The 15,738-nt window shown below is 34.2% G+C and overlaps 1 protein-coding gene across 1 annotated transcript; it reads left to right on the forward strand.

Moving 5' to 3' along the window:
* Positions 1 to 403: 403 nt before the first annotated feature.
* LOC148629140 (choline dehydrogenase, mitochondrial-like) lies at positions 404 to 12,967 on the forward strand. Its single transcript, XM_088573251.1, has 6 exons — positions 404 to 618; positions 1,116 to 1,218; positions 2,452 to 2,608; positions 2,885 to 3,532; positions 4,657 to 4,736; positions 10,690 to 12,967. Exons 2-6 carry the CDS (start codon positions 1,149 to 1,151, stop codon positions 12,537 to 12,539), a joined length of 2,805 nt encoding a protein of 934 aa, XP_088429377.1. The 5' UTR covers positions 404 to 618; positions 1,116 to 1,148; the 3' UTR covers positions 12,540 to 12,967.
* Positions 12,968 to 15,738: the final 2,771 nt, after the last annotated feature.

The following is a 15,738-nucleotide window of genomic DNA, read 5'->3' on the forward strand; positions in this document are numbered from 1 at the left end:
TTCTGGTAAACTTATCAAACAATTCTATATTGGGAGGTTTACACTGTTATGGTGTACTGAGCGTCGACATGCTTGGTCAAAGCGGTCATACAAAAAGATGTATGTAACTGTTGGATGGATTAACATGCCCGATCTGTATTGTCTGAATCTACTCACCTCCGTCACCACAAGTTTTTGTTGTGGACCAAAATGTATTATTTTTTTTTGCTACGACGTAAATATTGGTGGATTTTTAATATAGTCAGGATATACATAATGCATAAGTCAAGTGTATTGCCCGGAATAGTTTACAGACGAATATAATTGGTTTTATTTAGAATGACGAAATAAAAGCTTAGTACTATATACCCTCGCTTGCCAAGTGGGTATAATAATTGCACCAATTACTTTACCTGTTACATTATAGGTAGATCTTGTCATATCAACATTCAAATACACAAATTATGATAACAGTTTATGCAGTGTAAATCTTCACCAAGTGTCACAGTCAATATTTCAAACGTGTAACCCAGTGCACTGATGAGACTGTATTTTGATGGAATGCTGCCTCGCTCTTTCCTGGCGGGAGTGCCAACACTAGGGCAAAAACTAGCTGTACCAGAGCATTAACTAGAACGGGTAGATATAGTTTATCCAATGTAGAATATACACGTCTGATCAATTATAACAAGTCACTGTTGGACAGGTTTATAAAGACTGAAAAACTTTTAAAAAATATTTTATAAAAAATCTTCAAAATAAAACATACATTTAACAGGTAAGTCATCAAAATTCGGTTTCTCATACTCCTTATTTTAGATTCCTTTTTACTGGAACCATGGCAACGTTGTTTAGTAAAATTTGACTACTGTGAAACCTGTCAAAACAGCATCCATCTCGGACTAAATACTGGATGGTCAAAATCTGTATCGAGTCTGATGTAAAGGAATTTTAGAATATGTCCAGTTTGGACAGGTGCCACATTTATGCGGAGATTGGGGAATCTCCTTCGAAAATCTTTTCTTGCGCTGCAGTGATGTTTCTTTAAAAGCGTTTTATTAGTTTGTATGTAAATGTTTTTTTCTTCAGATTCCACTATAATAAGGTTTTTTTACGAAATCTGGTTATTTTTATAGGAATACTAATCAGATTTACTTCAAGTCTTAGTTATGCATGCGATGGGATTCTACAGGCTACAAAGGTTTGGTCTAGAAATAGCCAGACGACAGTTTTCTTTAGGTTGGTTATATATTTGAATAATTAAAATCTCTTTACAAAGTAAAGGTTAGGATATTATCCTCAGACGCAGATTTAAAAGGGGTGGATCTAGTGCATACCTCTCTTAAAACTGTGATTTTTTTACATGAAATCTTGATTTTTTTTTCGGTATAATCGGATAATTTCGGATTTCACCTGATCGCAATTATGTTTCCCAATTGGCCAAATACTGCTAGCTTAGTGGCATTCGAAAAAAACTGTATCGAAAATTTGAAATTGCGTTCTAAAAAAACGATCGAAAAATTGATATTGCGTGCCATGTGTTATTTTCTTGAAAGAAATGTAGAAACTTCGAAAAAGAACAAAATTTTACTGCGTCGGCTATCCTTTTTTTTTTAAAGATAGTACTTGTTTACAAATTATAGTTTGCTCGCTTCGCTCGGTCTTTAATTCTATTGAAATCCCTCCCCGACTTAAAATCCTTGATTTTTTTTTTTACAAATTATACCCCCAAACAACTTTCTTTGATCGCTTCGCTTGGTCTTAAACCCCTCCGGACCTGAAATCCTGGATCCGCCCTGATCGTCTTCTATATAATAAAGCCCCGTTTCACATTTATCCTACAATGAAATAAATGCTTCACATTTCGCAGTTTGACACAACTACAAAGGTGGAAAACAAAACAGGTTGGACACATATTATAATAACACAGCTTTGAATTTATATAATGACTACATGTTTAACATAGGATTTATGCAAGTGGCCAGAGAACATCAAAATTTGAAATTCGACGTATATTAAATTTACTCTAACTCCTGAGTGGTTAGAGCCATACAACCCTTTAATAACAAAACCCTTTCTTTTGAAGTGACGAGAGAATCATACTCATTTACTCAACCTGAATTTTTGTTTTTGTTTTTGGTCATTTTGCCCCGATTCCTTCGCGGTTAAGGTCAAAATACCAACATAATCCCGGCCTGACAATTCTGGTATTTAACATTATGGTTCAACTTTATGGAGATCTATACACTTAAAATTAAGTTATATGTATAGTTTAATGGGTCACTACCCTAAAATACAATGCCTACCTACCATTTGAGACTGGGAACCTTGTTATAAATATTCGAATTATTGCATAAAGAAAAAAAACAAATGAAATGAAGGGTTTCTCTATCCTATGGCTTTCGTAATTTTCGTTATACTCTTGTTTTTTGTTCTTAATTTTTCGCGATTTTGTCTTCTTTTAAATCTTAGGTTTCAACTTGCAAACACAAAATAACCTTTCAAACCGACATAGAGGCGATTTTAAGAAGAGGTTCACCGATCCCGAATTGGTTATTTTTGATAAAGATGGAACACTGATTTGTTTTCATACAATGTTTGCTCCATGGATGCACCAGTTCGCTTCAAGGTAAGATTTAACTTAAGTCTCATTGTAAAAGGAGTACTGGTCAGATTTCTTTGCTTTAGTTATTTGAAGTCATTGAAAATTAAGCTTAATACTATAGGCAAAAGAGAGACACAATATCAAACAGTTTACGTTTTTTTTTTTTTTGTAAGAACCATACAACACTTAATTCATAGGCAAAATTTGCAAATTTAACATTAAACTTTATATAACATAAGTGAACTGTGCCTGTAAGAAAAACAAACGGAGGTGCTACATGGATTCATTTTCCTTTTCTAGAGTTGAAATGAAGACGGGTCTTCCAGTTGCAGTTGACGTATACAAAGCTTTGGGATATTGTCATCTAAGTGAAAAGCTGCTGCAAGGTGTGTTTTCGGAGGGAACAGTATCTCAAGCGAAAGATATTTTGACTGATTTATTAGTAAGTCGTGGCGTTCCAGAAAAACGTTCCAGAAATATTCTGGATGAGGTATGGACCGAGGGAGATCACAAGTTACATCTGAAACATTTGGGTAATCCAAAACTTATATTCCGTACATTGAAAGCAAATGGAGTAAAAGTTGCAGTATGTACTTCTGATAATAGGGAAGGAACACAGGGCGTTTTAGAAGAATTAGAACTTGCTCATAACGTCGACATGCTTGTTTGTGGAAATGACCCGGAAAATGTGCCAAAGCCTGCGCCTGAAAATGCTCTTAGAATCTGTAAACGTCTTGGAGCAAATCCTGAGAAAACCGTTATGATTGGCGATAGCAAGGCCGATATTCTCATGTCTAAAGCAGCTCGCCTGGGGTTTACAGTGGGGGTTCTTAGTGGAGCAACCTCAGAAGAAGAATTAATAGGTCATGGTGCTGACTGCGTAATAGACGACATTGATGGTTTGTTGCCAATTCTAGGACACAAAATCCATCAGACTACAGAACAATAGAATTAAGAGTACAACGTACTGCTTGTACTTGAGGAGGTTGTTTACAGGTTCAATTCGATGTATCATACCGTTTTTCGTTTGTAATTGGATTTCTAAAAATATATAGTTTTTTTGTTCTAAATTTAAGATGAGCAACAATTCTTTATGATAAAATCTAATCTTTTATTAAATGTATTAAAATGATTTAGTCCTTTAAATCAGATAAATGTAAGGATGCTATGATTTAGCCATATTTAAAACAAATCTTCTATGAATACTCGTATTTTGTTCTTGCTTATGACACTTGACGATACAGAGTATTTAAGAATATTGGTACATTTATAAACTCATGCTCATATTGAAAAGGTCATTGATCGTTGTGAATATAATTATTCTCTAAATAGATCATGGATGTGTTGGAGTCAGAATGTTTTATATTGATATCTAATTGGATGTTGAACATATTCTTTTGGTGGCTCTGACTCGTCGGAGAATATTTTTCAAGAAGAGAATTATTATATCTCTGATTTTGTAACAATGTATGACCTTGCAAGTGGAGGTAATAACAAACTTGCAATACATGTAAGTTTTGCATAGATGTGGATTCTAGTTCTATAGTGATATAATATTTCCAGCCGGGGTCGTCGTCATACAATCTGTGTTATCTGTACTACTTCGTGTACAAGTTGTGATGGTGAAAAATTAGAGCGGGTAGATAATGCGCGATCACACGTACTTTGGTCAAACAATGTAATTACGGATAATTCTGTTTGTCGTGTACATACGGTACGTAATAATATCTTTAACGCATCACGAAATTTCTGTAAAAATATATGTATATAATCGTTCACATTTGAGACACGAATTTAATATAATGAAGGATATATTCCATTATCATTTGTAAAGGTTTATATAAAGCTTAAAAGTTGCCGATGGTGTTTTTTGTATTTAGATCATTAATTGAATACATGTAGTGCCTTTTGCCTCTGAGTTGCTTTTGTCTTCATAATTCAAATTTCGAAGTAATGTACAATGTTCATGGTTCGCACAAAAGCAAGAGGTATAGAGAAAGATATATATACAGGTAATTGATTCAGACTCAAGAAGTTGCATTTTGTATAAAATAACAATTTTCCCTTATTAGCTTGAAAAGGATGCATGCATTGACACGCATCAGACCTGTGAGGCTGTGCGATTTTAAGGGACATTTGAATTATCATAAGAGTGAGTATTTATTATGCTATTTCATTTAATTCGCGTTTGTTATGTTTTTGTTTTGTTTGTTTGTTTGTTTTGAAATTATAAACAACTTTGGTATCTAGTTATAATTTGATTCCGGAATCTTATAATAGTGAACGGAATAAAAAATTGTTCCTTTCTGCTGCACATTTAGCGCGGATTTATGGAATGCCTAAACTGTCTGATGAGATACACATTTGTTTATGTGTTGTCAATTTTATATATTACTTGCTGTGGTTTTATAATTACAATGTGGTCATTTTGTATTTACGTTATGTAGGAACATTTTTTCATTATGTCGTTTTGTCGTTATGTTCTGCCATTTCGTCTTTACGTTCTGTCATTTCGTGTTTATGTTGTGTCGTTTTATGATTACGTTATGTCAACAAATATTTACGTTATGTGGATTTATCTTTACGTGCAGTGGTTTTTTTATTACGTGAGATCGTTCCGTCTTTACGTTATGTCGATCTCTAAATACTTTATGTGCATCTTTCCTTTCTGTACGCGCGGTGATTTCTTCTTTACGTGATATGGACAAAAATATCATGATGACGTGTGACCCCGGAACTTTTCGATCGTGTAAACTTCAAATCAGACCGTAAAAGGGAAAACAGACGTCACAACGCCGATTACAAAAGTGCTGAATGAAATAAATTTGGGTAGTCTATCCAGTCACTTCATTGTACAAAATAAGAGAGTAATTCATCGCCAAAAATGCAAAGAAAATGCAAATTGGCCATTAACTACTCCTAGTGCTTTGAACATTTAGTAATTTGACGTGAAAAGTGAAAAAAAAAGAAGAAAAATCGCTATATTTATTTACAATTTTCGTGATTTTTCACCTTTTGTACCACTAAAAGGTCAAATTACTGTGAACAATTAAGCGGTCCTGTTTTACACTGGTTTTGAAATGGAGTAAATATAGAATTACGAAGTATCAACATGCAGCAAAATTACAAAGGAGAGTGAGTCATGATCAACATACTCAAACAGCATAGCCACACATACTGAGATAACCACCGTGCATCTTGCTACCCTTATACCTCCAATTTACGAATCATTTTGTCGACAAAAGTTTAAGCATTTTATGTATTTTTGCCATTTTTTATACCTTGTTGTGGCAAAAATCCTGTTTTTTTTTCTTTTTTTTCTACTTCTTACTTCTTTTTTTCTAAAACGAAATAAATTCACATATGTATATATCAACATGTAGCCCAAAGTCTCAGCTTTGCAATGGTACCAAGAAAGTTGCGGTAACACTTGGGTTTTGGAGTAAAATTAATACAATGTAACCCGGTCCCACAGAAAAATCGCTTAAATTGAAACATTGTTCAATTTTAAAACCCCTAGAATATTAATTCTTCAGTAAAAATGGCTTATTTGTTATTTGCGTTCAATATTATCGCAATTGATACTTCTGGGACTCTGTTGATGACTTGTGGCGATTTTCGTAGTCAGAATTTATTTTTCTTAATGCAAAAACATGGGAATTTCGATTCCCGCGAAAATTTGCACAAATTCGACTCTACAAGTTATTGCTTGACTAAATTTAATTTTCTACATTAATAAACCACTAAAACTAATTTTCAAGAAAGAATTTTCAAAACTGTTAAAAATAATAAGCGTATTATTTTATAAAGGCGACATTAATGTGTTTTTGGTAAAAAAGGGAATTTTCACCTTTCATTGGCATTTTTTTTTCACATACCGTATTTCAAAAACGTTTTTGTAAATAAATACAACTATATAGTGTAGTAGCTTTCTTGTGAGCCCAAGTTATAAATATTGGAACTTTTCAAAGTCAATTTATTGCAGAAATTGCCCCCTACCCATGAAAAAATACCTCAAAATGAAACAAAATACTAATTTTTAGCATATAATCGATGTAAAAAGGACATGTTGGGTACTAATGTTTTAATTATCGACGTATTCAGCATATCTACTCATTTCAGGGGCGTATTTTTTCCCAGTTTCTATGTGAAAATAATGTGTTTTCATAAAGAGAGGATTTTTTGGAGATTCATAATTTCTTCCATTTCAAAACCTGTTATGTGCCTTTTTAAGTATTGTACCTCAAACATGCTTTTGCATATCCAAACATATTTATTTAGCATCTTAGCTTCCTAATGAGCAAAGGCGATGGTTCGTGTTGAGGTATTTTTATCTTTTGGTAGGGCGCAATTTTGTGCATTAACTTGACTTGGAAAAGTTCAAATACTTATATCTTGGGCTCATTACAAAGCTACTACACTAGATACTTGTATTTTAATATACAAAAGCTTTTTGAGGTACTGTATTTGAAAAAATACACCAATTAACGGTGAAATGGAAGAAAAATGAAATTCCGAAAATTCCTCTTTTTATGAAAAAAAACACATTATTGTCGCCTTGAAACTAAAAAATACCCTCCTTAAATCAGCATATATATATTGGATGCATCGATAATGAAAGCAACACCCCGTAGCATGCCCAGTGTACACCGTTTACATGCTAAAAGTTTACATTTTAGTTCATGTTGAGGTTTTTTCATGGGTAGGCGTGGAAATTTTTACACCAACTTGACTTAGGAAAGTTCAAAAATTAATTACTTGGCCAATTCGAAAGCTTAGACACTATGCAAAATCTACTGTATCACACAAAAGCTTGTTTAAACTACGGTATTCTGAAGAAAAAAGATAATAATGGGTGATATAAAAGAAATTCCGAGATTATGTCAATTACACTTTTTACGATTTTACAGTAATTGTAACCCTAAAAAGAAAAACGAACGCCTGAATTGATCAGATATGTGTGGTAAATCATGATCTTAATCATGAACGCCTAAAATATGAGTTTCACAGTATCGGTATGCTGTGAATGAAATTTATGTTTGATACTGAGATCATTTTTCTCGGGCTAGGGGTAATATTTTAAATATTTTTTGAAAATCCTTCCTAGAATGGTGATTTATTAATTCAGAAAATTAAATTTCTATCGAATGATTCAAAATTTGTGACTTTTTAGTTGAGCAATAACTTGTAGAATCGAAGTTATGCGACTTGGAAAATCAAAGTTCCCATTTTTTGCATTTAAACTTTTTTCGTTTTTGTTTTATAAATTCTGACTACGAAAATCGCCATAAGTCACCAACAGGATCCCAGAAGTATCAATTGTGAAAATACTGAACATAAAAAAACAAATAAGCCATTTTTTACTGAAGAATAAATAATCAAGGGGTTTTGACATTGAAAAATATGTCAATTTAAGCGATTCCTATGAGTTACATTGTATTCATTTTGCTACAAAACCCAAGTGTTACCGCAACTTTCTTGGTACCAATGTAAAGCTGAGACACTGGGCTACATATTGATAGATACATATGTGAACTTACTTCATTATATAGAAAAAAAAGGTAGAAGTATACAAGAGGAGCCTTAATAGCTCACCAGGTTATTTTTTTGTCTTTCAAGTACAATAACTCTAACAAGAAGCTGTTCAACAATTTTTACTCAATAAACACTTTGGCAGGACTTATCAGAAGGATCATTTCATCAATTGAAAGTTTCATCTTGTCTATTACAGTTTTCAAGATTTTGGCTAAAAACTACTAAAAACATAATATTTTGTCTTACAAGGGCAATAAGTCTAACAAAGAGTCATCCAACAAGTTTGATCCCCACAAACACTTGTAGATCGTATCATAAGGATCATTTCAACAATTTAAAGTTTTATTCTTTCTATCATAGTTTTCAAGATATTGGAAAAAACTGTAAAAAAAAAATCATCATTTTCATCTTTCAATGGCAATAACTCTTACAAGGAGTCGCCTGACAACTTTGATCCCTTGGAGACTTTTGTAGGCCTTATAATAAAAATCATTTTAGCAATTGAAAGAATTTGGTTAAACCTAACTGTTTTGGAGATTTAATATGCGTCTGACCGGGTATGTTCTATTTTTAGTAACGACAGCCATGTTTTTCGACAGGTCAAAAATCCCTTCACCAGTTGTATGCAGGATACCCCAAGGAACATTCATCACAAGTTTGGTTCCAATTGCTCAAATACATGTAGTGTCAGCGGAGAAGATATTTGAAAGAAATACATTAAAAATAGCAAAAAAAAAAACACCGAACTGCTCACCTGTTCCGGTAAGCAACATGCTATTTTCTGTAAACGCTGTCATGTTTTTTTCTTGGATAAAAATTCCTAACGCTCATATCTAAAGAACACTTATATAAATTTTCATTAAATTCTGTCCTGTGGTTTCTGAGGAGAAAACTAAAGTAATAACAATAAAGAAGCAAAAAGATGTCGAAAAAGTGCAATAACTCTTACAAGGAGACGTCTGGCAACTTTGATTCCAGGAGACTTTAGTAGGCCTTAAAATAAGGATCATTTCAGCTATAAAAAGAATTTGGCTAAACCCAAAGATTTTGGAGATATATGCAAAAAATTACTGTCTGATCCATCTGTTCTCTTTTCAGTAACGGTGGCCATTTTTTTTTCAACAAATCAAAATCCCCACATGCAAGCAAGATTTTGGAAAGAAATAAGTTAAACATAAAAAATAGCAAAAAATCGTCGAAAAAGGGCAATAACTCCAACATGAATTAACAGATTTTTTTAACCACATTTTTGACCACAGATAGATCTCAACATGCAAAACACAAAATGTGGCTAAACCTAACGATTTTGGAGATCTATACGAAAAACTATGGTATGACCCTTATGTTATATTTTAAGTAACGGCGGTCATGTTTATCGACGAAACAAAAATCTCCACATCATTTCTATGCAAAATACCCCAAGGAACATTCAGACCAAGTTTGGTTCTAATTGGTTCAGTAGTTTCAGAGGAGAAGAATTTTGTATAATTGTTAACCACGACAGACGGCGACGGACGCCAAGTCACGGATGGCAATAGCTAAAAAATTTTGCTTCAACGAGGTATAAAAAGTAGCCAAAAATGCAAAAAAATGACAATTTTTGGGGGCGACAAAATGATTTGTAAATGGGAGATATAAGGGTAGCTGGAAATCATATTTTGTTTGATGAGTGAGTAAGAATGCTCGGGGTTTATCTCATCCGATTTACTATTTGTATACCATTCATGAATGTTTACCTGACACCACTTTTGTTTATTTTGCCTTTTACGGTCTGATTTGAAGTAAGGTCGGACTAATTTGAAGTTTACACGATCGAAAAGTTCAAGGGTCACACGTCATCATGATATTTATGTCCACATCACGTAAAGAAGAAATCACCGCACGTAAAGAAAAGAAAGATGCACATAAAGTATTTAGAGATCGACATAACGTAAAGATGAAACGACCTCACGTAATAAAAAAAACAGTGCACGTAAAGATAAATCCACATAACGTAAATATTTGTTGACGTAACGTAATCATAAAATGACATAACTTAATGACGAAGTGATATGTCGTAAAGACAAAACGATATAATGTAAAGATGTTCCTACATAACGTCAATACAAAATGACCAAATGTAATTATAAAACCACAGCAAGAAATATAAAATTTGACAACACATAAACAAATGTGTATCTCATCAGACAGTTTAGGCGTTCCATACGGATTCATAAGGCAGGGACGGCGTACGTCGCTTAACATTGGGGAAAATATAATTTATATGAAATCTTGATTTTCACAAATTATATTTATCCCTCGCTTTCTTCGGCCTTTAATTCTCACAAGTCCCTTAACCTGAAAATCCTGGATCCGCACCTGTGCATGTTGGTTTTGCACACATGGCAAACGTATTTCATCGATGCTATACTTATATTAGTGGACATTTTTACTATCGCATGCAGGTGATTCCGAACTTTTAGATTCTACAAACGAAATTTATTAAAACAGACAAAGAGTAGTTCAGATTCGAATGTAAACCATGTTAAATAAACTCGTCACCTCTTCTTAAAAAAATATTTTATGTTTAGAGTACGTTGTGACTTTGGAATCGAAGGTACTTACCAGTGGGCACAGAAATGTAAAAAATACGAGCAACCAATCTAGAAGTTTTGGAAGTGGGATATCTCCATGTTTATCAACATTGCTTAAAGAGGATCAAGTTTCCTTAAAAAGTACCCTGAAGTCATCCTGCGCCAGAAATTACAGTGCAAGGGTGGAACAACAGACATATGATTACGTTATTGTAGGAGCTGGGTCTGCCGGATGTGTTCTTGCCAACAGATTAACAGAAAATGGTAACAGTAGTGTTCTCTTGCTTGAGGCCGGCCCTGAAGACAACACATGGAAGATACATATGCCAGCAGCCTTAATGTACAACCTATTTGATGATAAGTATAACTGGTATTATAACACAGAACCCGAACTTGCAATGGATAACCGTGTAATGTACTGGCCCAGGGGTCGAGTTTGGGGTGGGTCTTCATCTCTTAACGCTATGGTATATGTAAGAGGACATGCTTTAGACTATGACAAGTGGGAAGAATTAGGTGCTGAATCCTGGTCGTATTCCGACTGTCTTCCTTATTTCAAGAAGGCACAAACTCACGAACTTGGGGAAAATGAATACAGGGGAGGTAGTGGTCCCCTGCATGTTTCTAGAGGGACATCAAACAACCCGTTATTTAAAGCCTTTATAGATGCCGGTATACAAGCTGGCTACCCATTTACTGATGACATGAATGGTTATCAACAGGAAGGGGTTGGTTGGATGGACATGACTATTCACAAGGGAAAACGCTGGAGTGCAGCATCAGCATACCTTAGACCTGCTCTAAATAGACCAAATCTCAGAACTGAGACAAAAGCATTGGCAAAACGAATTCTATTCCATAAAAACAAAGCAATTGGTGTTGAGTATGTTCAGAACGGAAAAATAAAACAAACGTTGGTAAACAAGGAAGTTTTACTTTGTGGTGGAGCTATCAATTCACCCCAGCTTCTTATGTTATCTGGTATAGGTAATGCTGATGATCTAAAGCATTTTGACATTCCAGTCATTCATCACCTTCCCGGAGTCGGTGAAAATTTACAAGATCATCTAGATTTGAGAGTTGTTTATGAACTAAAAAAGCCACTATCTCTTTACAAATATCAATGGAAGTATCCACACCACATGATTAAAGCTGGGTTGCAGTGGTTTCTGACTTCTACTGGAGATGCTGCCACCACACATTTTGAAACTGGAGGATTCATCTGCAGTAGACCTAATGTGGAACATCCTGATATCCAGTTTCATTTTGTACCCACGGGTGTTCATGACCATGGCCGACAACCAATCAATACTCATGCATGTCAGGCCCATGTGGGCACAATGAGAGCAACAAGCAGAGGATATATAAAACTCAAAAGCAGAAACTTTGCCGATTATCCTAGAATTGTTCCGAACTATCTTACCACACAAGAGGACATTGATGACCTACGGGCGTGTGTTAAGTTAACTCGGGAAATTTTTAAACAAAAAGCATTTGAACCGTACATTGGCAGGGAAATAGATCCCGGAAGTCAAGTCCAAAGCGATTCTGAGATTGATGCCTATGTCAGACGGACAGCAGACACAGAATATCATCCATGCGGAACTTGCAAAATGGGATCTATATCCGATCAAACGGCTGTTGTGGATTCACAAACAAGGGTTGTTGGGGTTGAGGGGTTACGTGTTGTAGATGCATCGATAATGCCATCAATTATTAGTGGAAATTTAAACGCACCTACAATAATGATAGCTGAGAAAGCAGCAGACATAATTCTGGAAAAATCGCCTCTTCCAAAATCATATGCTAAATTTCATACTAAAGAAAATGTATCACAACGGATCTAATGGTAATTTTTAGGTTCGAAACGAACAGTTGTAAGATATGTTTGTTTTGTTTTTTCTTTTAAAAAGTATGAAACATTCAAAGCAACTTTCTATTGTAAACGCTTAGAAGTACATTTTGATTTTGTTCCTGTGTTGGGAACAAGAGTTTTCTCACTTGCATACTTAACTTGAAAATGACAGAGACCATAAGATTCTTTAGGGTGAAAAAAAATGCTTCACATGGCACAGCTTGATATGACAGAAGAAGTCGAAACTGTTGGGACAAGTATGGAAATAACTCTGGACAGTAAGAAGTATGGGCACAAAATGCAGTTAGAATTGTGATTAAATGATGTGACACAGTATAAGCCTCTAACCAGAATGAAAGAAGTCATTACATAATATTTAAAATTAGTTAAAGTTAAAAAAATATAATTAGTTAAAGAAAACGTTTATTCCTTAGTACGGTTTAGCCCCCTAACTCCTTTAGTTCAAAATCCTATAATTCCATCACAACTTTCCATTTGTATTATGATTTCAAAGATAGCCATGCAAAACCTTCCAGTTGTGATATGGAACCTTTTACTCAAGTTTTTGATGAGAAACCAGGAAAAAATTATTGTATTGGGCCACGTTTTGGCCCCTATTATAATATAGTTCAAAGCACAAACACCAAAATCAAACAAGGATTCGTTTTGTGGTATGACACATAGTAGTACAATTTCAAAGAGATCCATTAACTTATAGTCAAGTAATTATCTGGACATCATGAAATGATGGCTTTTGCCCCTTCCAGTTTTTTTTCCCCTCAAATGCCTCAAGTTCTTATCTCCAAACTAAATCCCAGCCTTCTTTTTGTGTTATGGCAACTAGTGCTGTAACTTCATCAAGTTTTATATACTTATAATAAAGTTATTGTCCTAACACCTAATTTCTGCAGATGACAACAACAATAAAACAATCCCAGTTTCTATTTTGAAGGACATAGTACCATGTAGAACAATTTAAAAGATATCCCTTCACTTTTACTCAAATTATTGTCTGAACATCAGGAAAACATTTTTCCTTATCCCACATTGGTTCAAATCATAAACCAAAAAATGGTAATCCAAGCCTTTCTGGCACCCTGTGGTAAATTTAAAAAAAAGACCCAATTACATTATGTAATCAAGTTATTGTCTGGACATCAGGGAAACACTTGTTTCTGACCCCCTTTTTGGGCCCAAATTCCTCATAGTTCAAGTTTTACCCCAAATCAATCCCAGCCTGACCTTTGTGGCAAAGAAGATTGTTGAGCAATATCATAAGGATTCATATGCTTTGACTGGAGTTCTATGCTTGTTTTTATGCCCCATTTGCCCCGTGTTCGAAAATTATTGGGGCTAAAATTCCAAAATCAATATCAACCTTCCTCTTGTGGTTTGGGACTTTGTTATGAAATTTTATTAAGATCAACCAACAAAATTCATGCCATCATAATAAAATGCTTCACAGGGCAAAGCTTGATATGATTGCAGTGGGCAACTCTGAACAGTTGGGGCAAATATGGATACAACATACAAGCTTGATATTTCAGAGTTTGGATTGTGATTTAACAATATAAGATTCTGATATAGAATGAAACTGTTAAAAAAAAACTTAAAAATTTCCACTTAAATATTTCCTTTCTCTGACCTAATTTCCACGACTAAAAATTAAACAATTAAACATTTAGACATCCTGGAAAGGGAGACACGGAGGTGATCGGTAAACAGGTATTAGATGGGTGAGGAACCTGAAAAGGGAAGACATGATACTAGTCAGCATGCAAAAGCAATATACCAAATATCTAAGCTTTCCCTCCAATAGAAGCTGAGAAAGCTGTTTCAAAAAGTGTAACAGACAGACAGATGGACATTATAATTGCAATACAGCCCCAAACAAGTCAAAGAATACCAGTAGTTTCATTTATGTAAGACCACATGAGATAAGTCTTTGATATTATGATCACATCAATGAAGACCTAACAGCCTTAATACAATTAAACAGAGAATTAACTCAACATTTCCTACTTGAGTATTTTTTTAAAGTTTTGAAATAAAATATATAACATTTTGAAACATTTTCAATTTAAAAAAAGGCAGGTTAAAGCCACCTCCCTTTCCTCAGGATCCTCCCACGAAAATATACCTAGTAATAAAAAGATAATAATATTATAAGTCCCCAAAAACTATTACATTGAACCTTCCTTATTTATATACATTTGTTAGTTATTCTGCTGGTTGTGGAATTTATAAAAATCTTTATATATAATTAACCACATAGTATACAATCATATGCTTACATTCAATGTAATGAACCCTATTTACAGCTGACAAACTGTTAAAAATAACAGCTAGTATGCAACTATATTCATTAACATCTAAAAATAGAACAATGTTCGTATGTTGTGCTATTCCATCCATGTGTTTTACCTGATCTCAAGAACAAAAATTACTTGTATAATATAATTAAAACACTATTGATACCTTTAAATTTAACAAGTATGGACACAACATCCAAGCTCTGAATTAGACACGAGATTAACACAGGATATGTATTTGTCAGAAATGATGTGGCCTCTTTTTGGCCCCTTATTCCTAATAAATGCAAGTAACACAGACCAAAATTTAACCTTGTCTTCCTCTTACTGTATGGCCCCTTGTGATATAATTTCAATGAGATCGTAAATTATTGTCAGGTCACTTTAGAATAATGCTTGTTTCTGGCCCCTTTTCCAGCCCCTCATTCTGAAATGGTTGGAGTCACAACCCTCCTCCCTCGAAAAAAAATCATGGCCTTCTTTTGGTGGTGTAGCAACTTCTGTTACAATTGCAAAGAGATCCAATCAATTTTACTAAAGTCATTGTCTAAACTTAAAAAAATTTGGGTTTCTACCCCCTTTCAGGCCCTCATACTTTAACAGTTCAAGTCACAAACCCAAAATCCAACTCTCTATTTGTGGAATGACACATTGTAAAAAAAAATCTATAACAGATCCATTCACATTTCCGAACATAAAAATTGAATTTGTCTGGCCCTTTTTTGGCTGCTTATTCCAAAAAAGTTCATGACCCCAAAAATTTATCTAACCCTTCCATTGGTAGTATGGCACCTTGTTCTCCAAATTCCCTTGAGGTCAATTTATTCTGCAGATAATATCAGGTCCTTTGTGGGCCCATAATTTCTTAACTGTTCAAGT

This window comes from Perna viridis, chromosome 1 (genome assembly GCF_037379345.1).
Source record: "Perna viridis isolate PV_CMFRI_1.1 ecotype Kerala chromosome 1, ASM3737934v1, whole genome shotgun sequence".
NCBI lineage: Eukaryota > Metazoa > Mollusca > Bivalvia > Mytilida > Mytilidae > Perna > Perna viridis.

What these genes read in the sequence shown, in the direction of transcription:
- LOC148629140 (XM_088573251.1), top strand. Translation starts at nt 1,149, where the DNA reads ATGCATGCGATGGGATTCTACAGGCTACAAAGGTTTGGTCTAGAAATA. An exon ending in CATCAGACTACAGAACAATA is followed by an intron (nt 3,533 to 4,656) that starts GAATTAAGAGTA and finishes TTCCCTTATTAG; the next exon opens with CTTGAAAAGGATGCATGCAT. An exon ending in ACATTTGAATTATCATAAGA is followed by an intron (nt 4,737 to 10,689) that starts GTGAGTATTTAT and finishes TTTTATGTTTAG; the next exon opens with AGTACGTTGTGACTTTGGAA.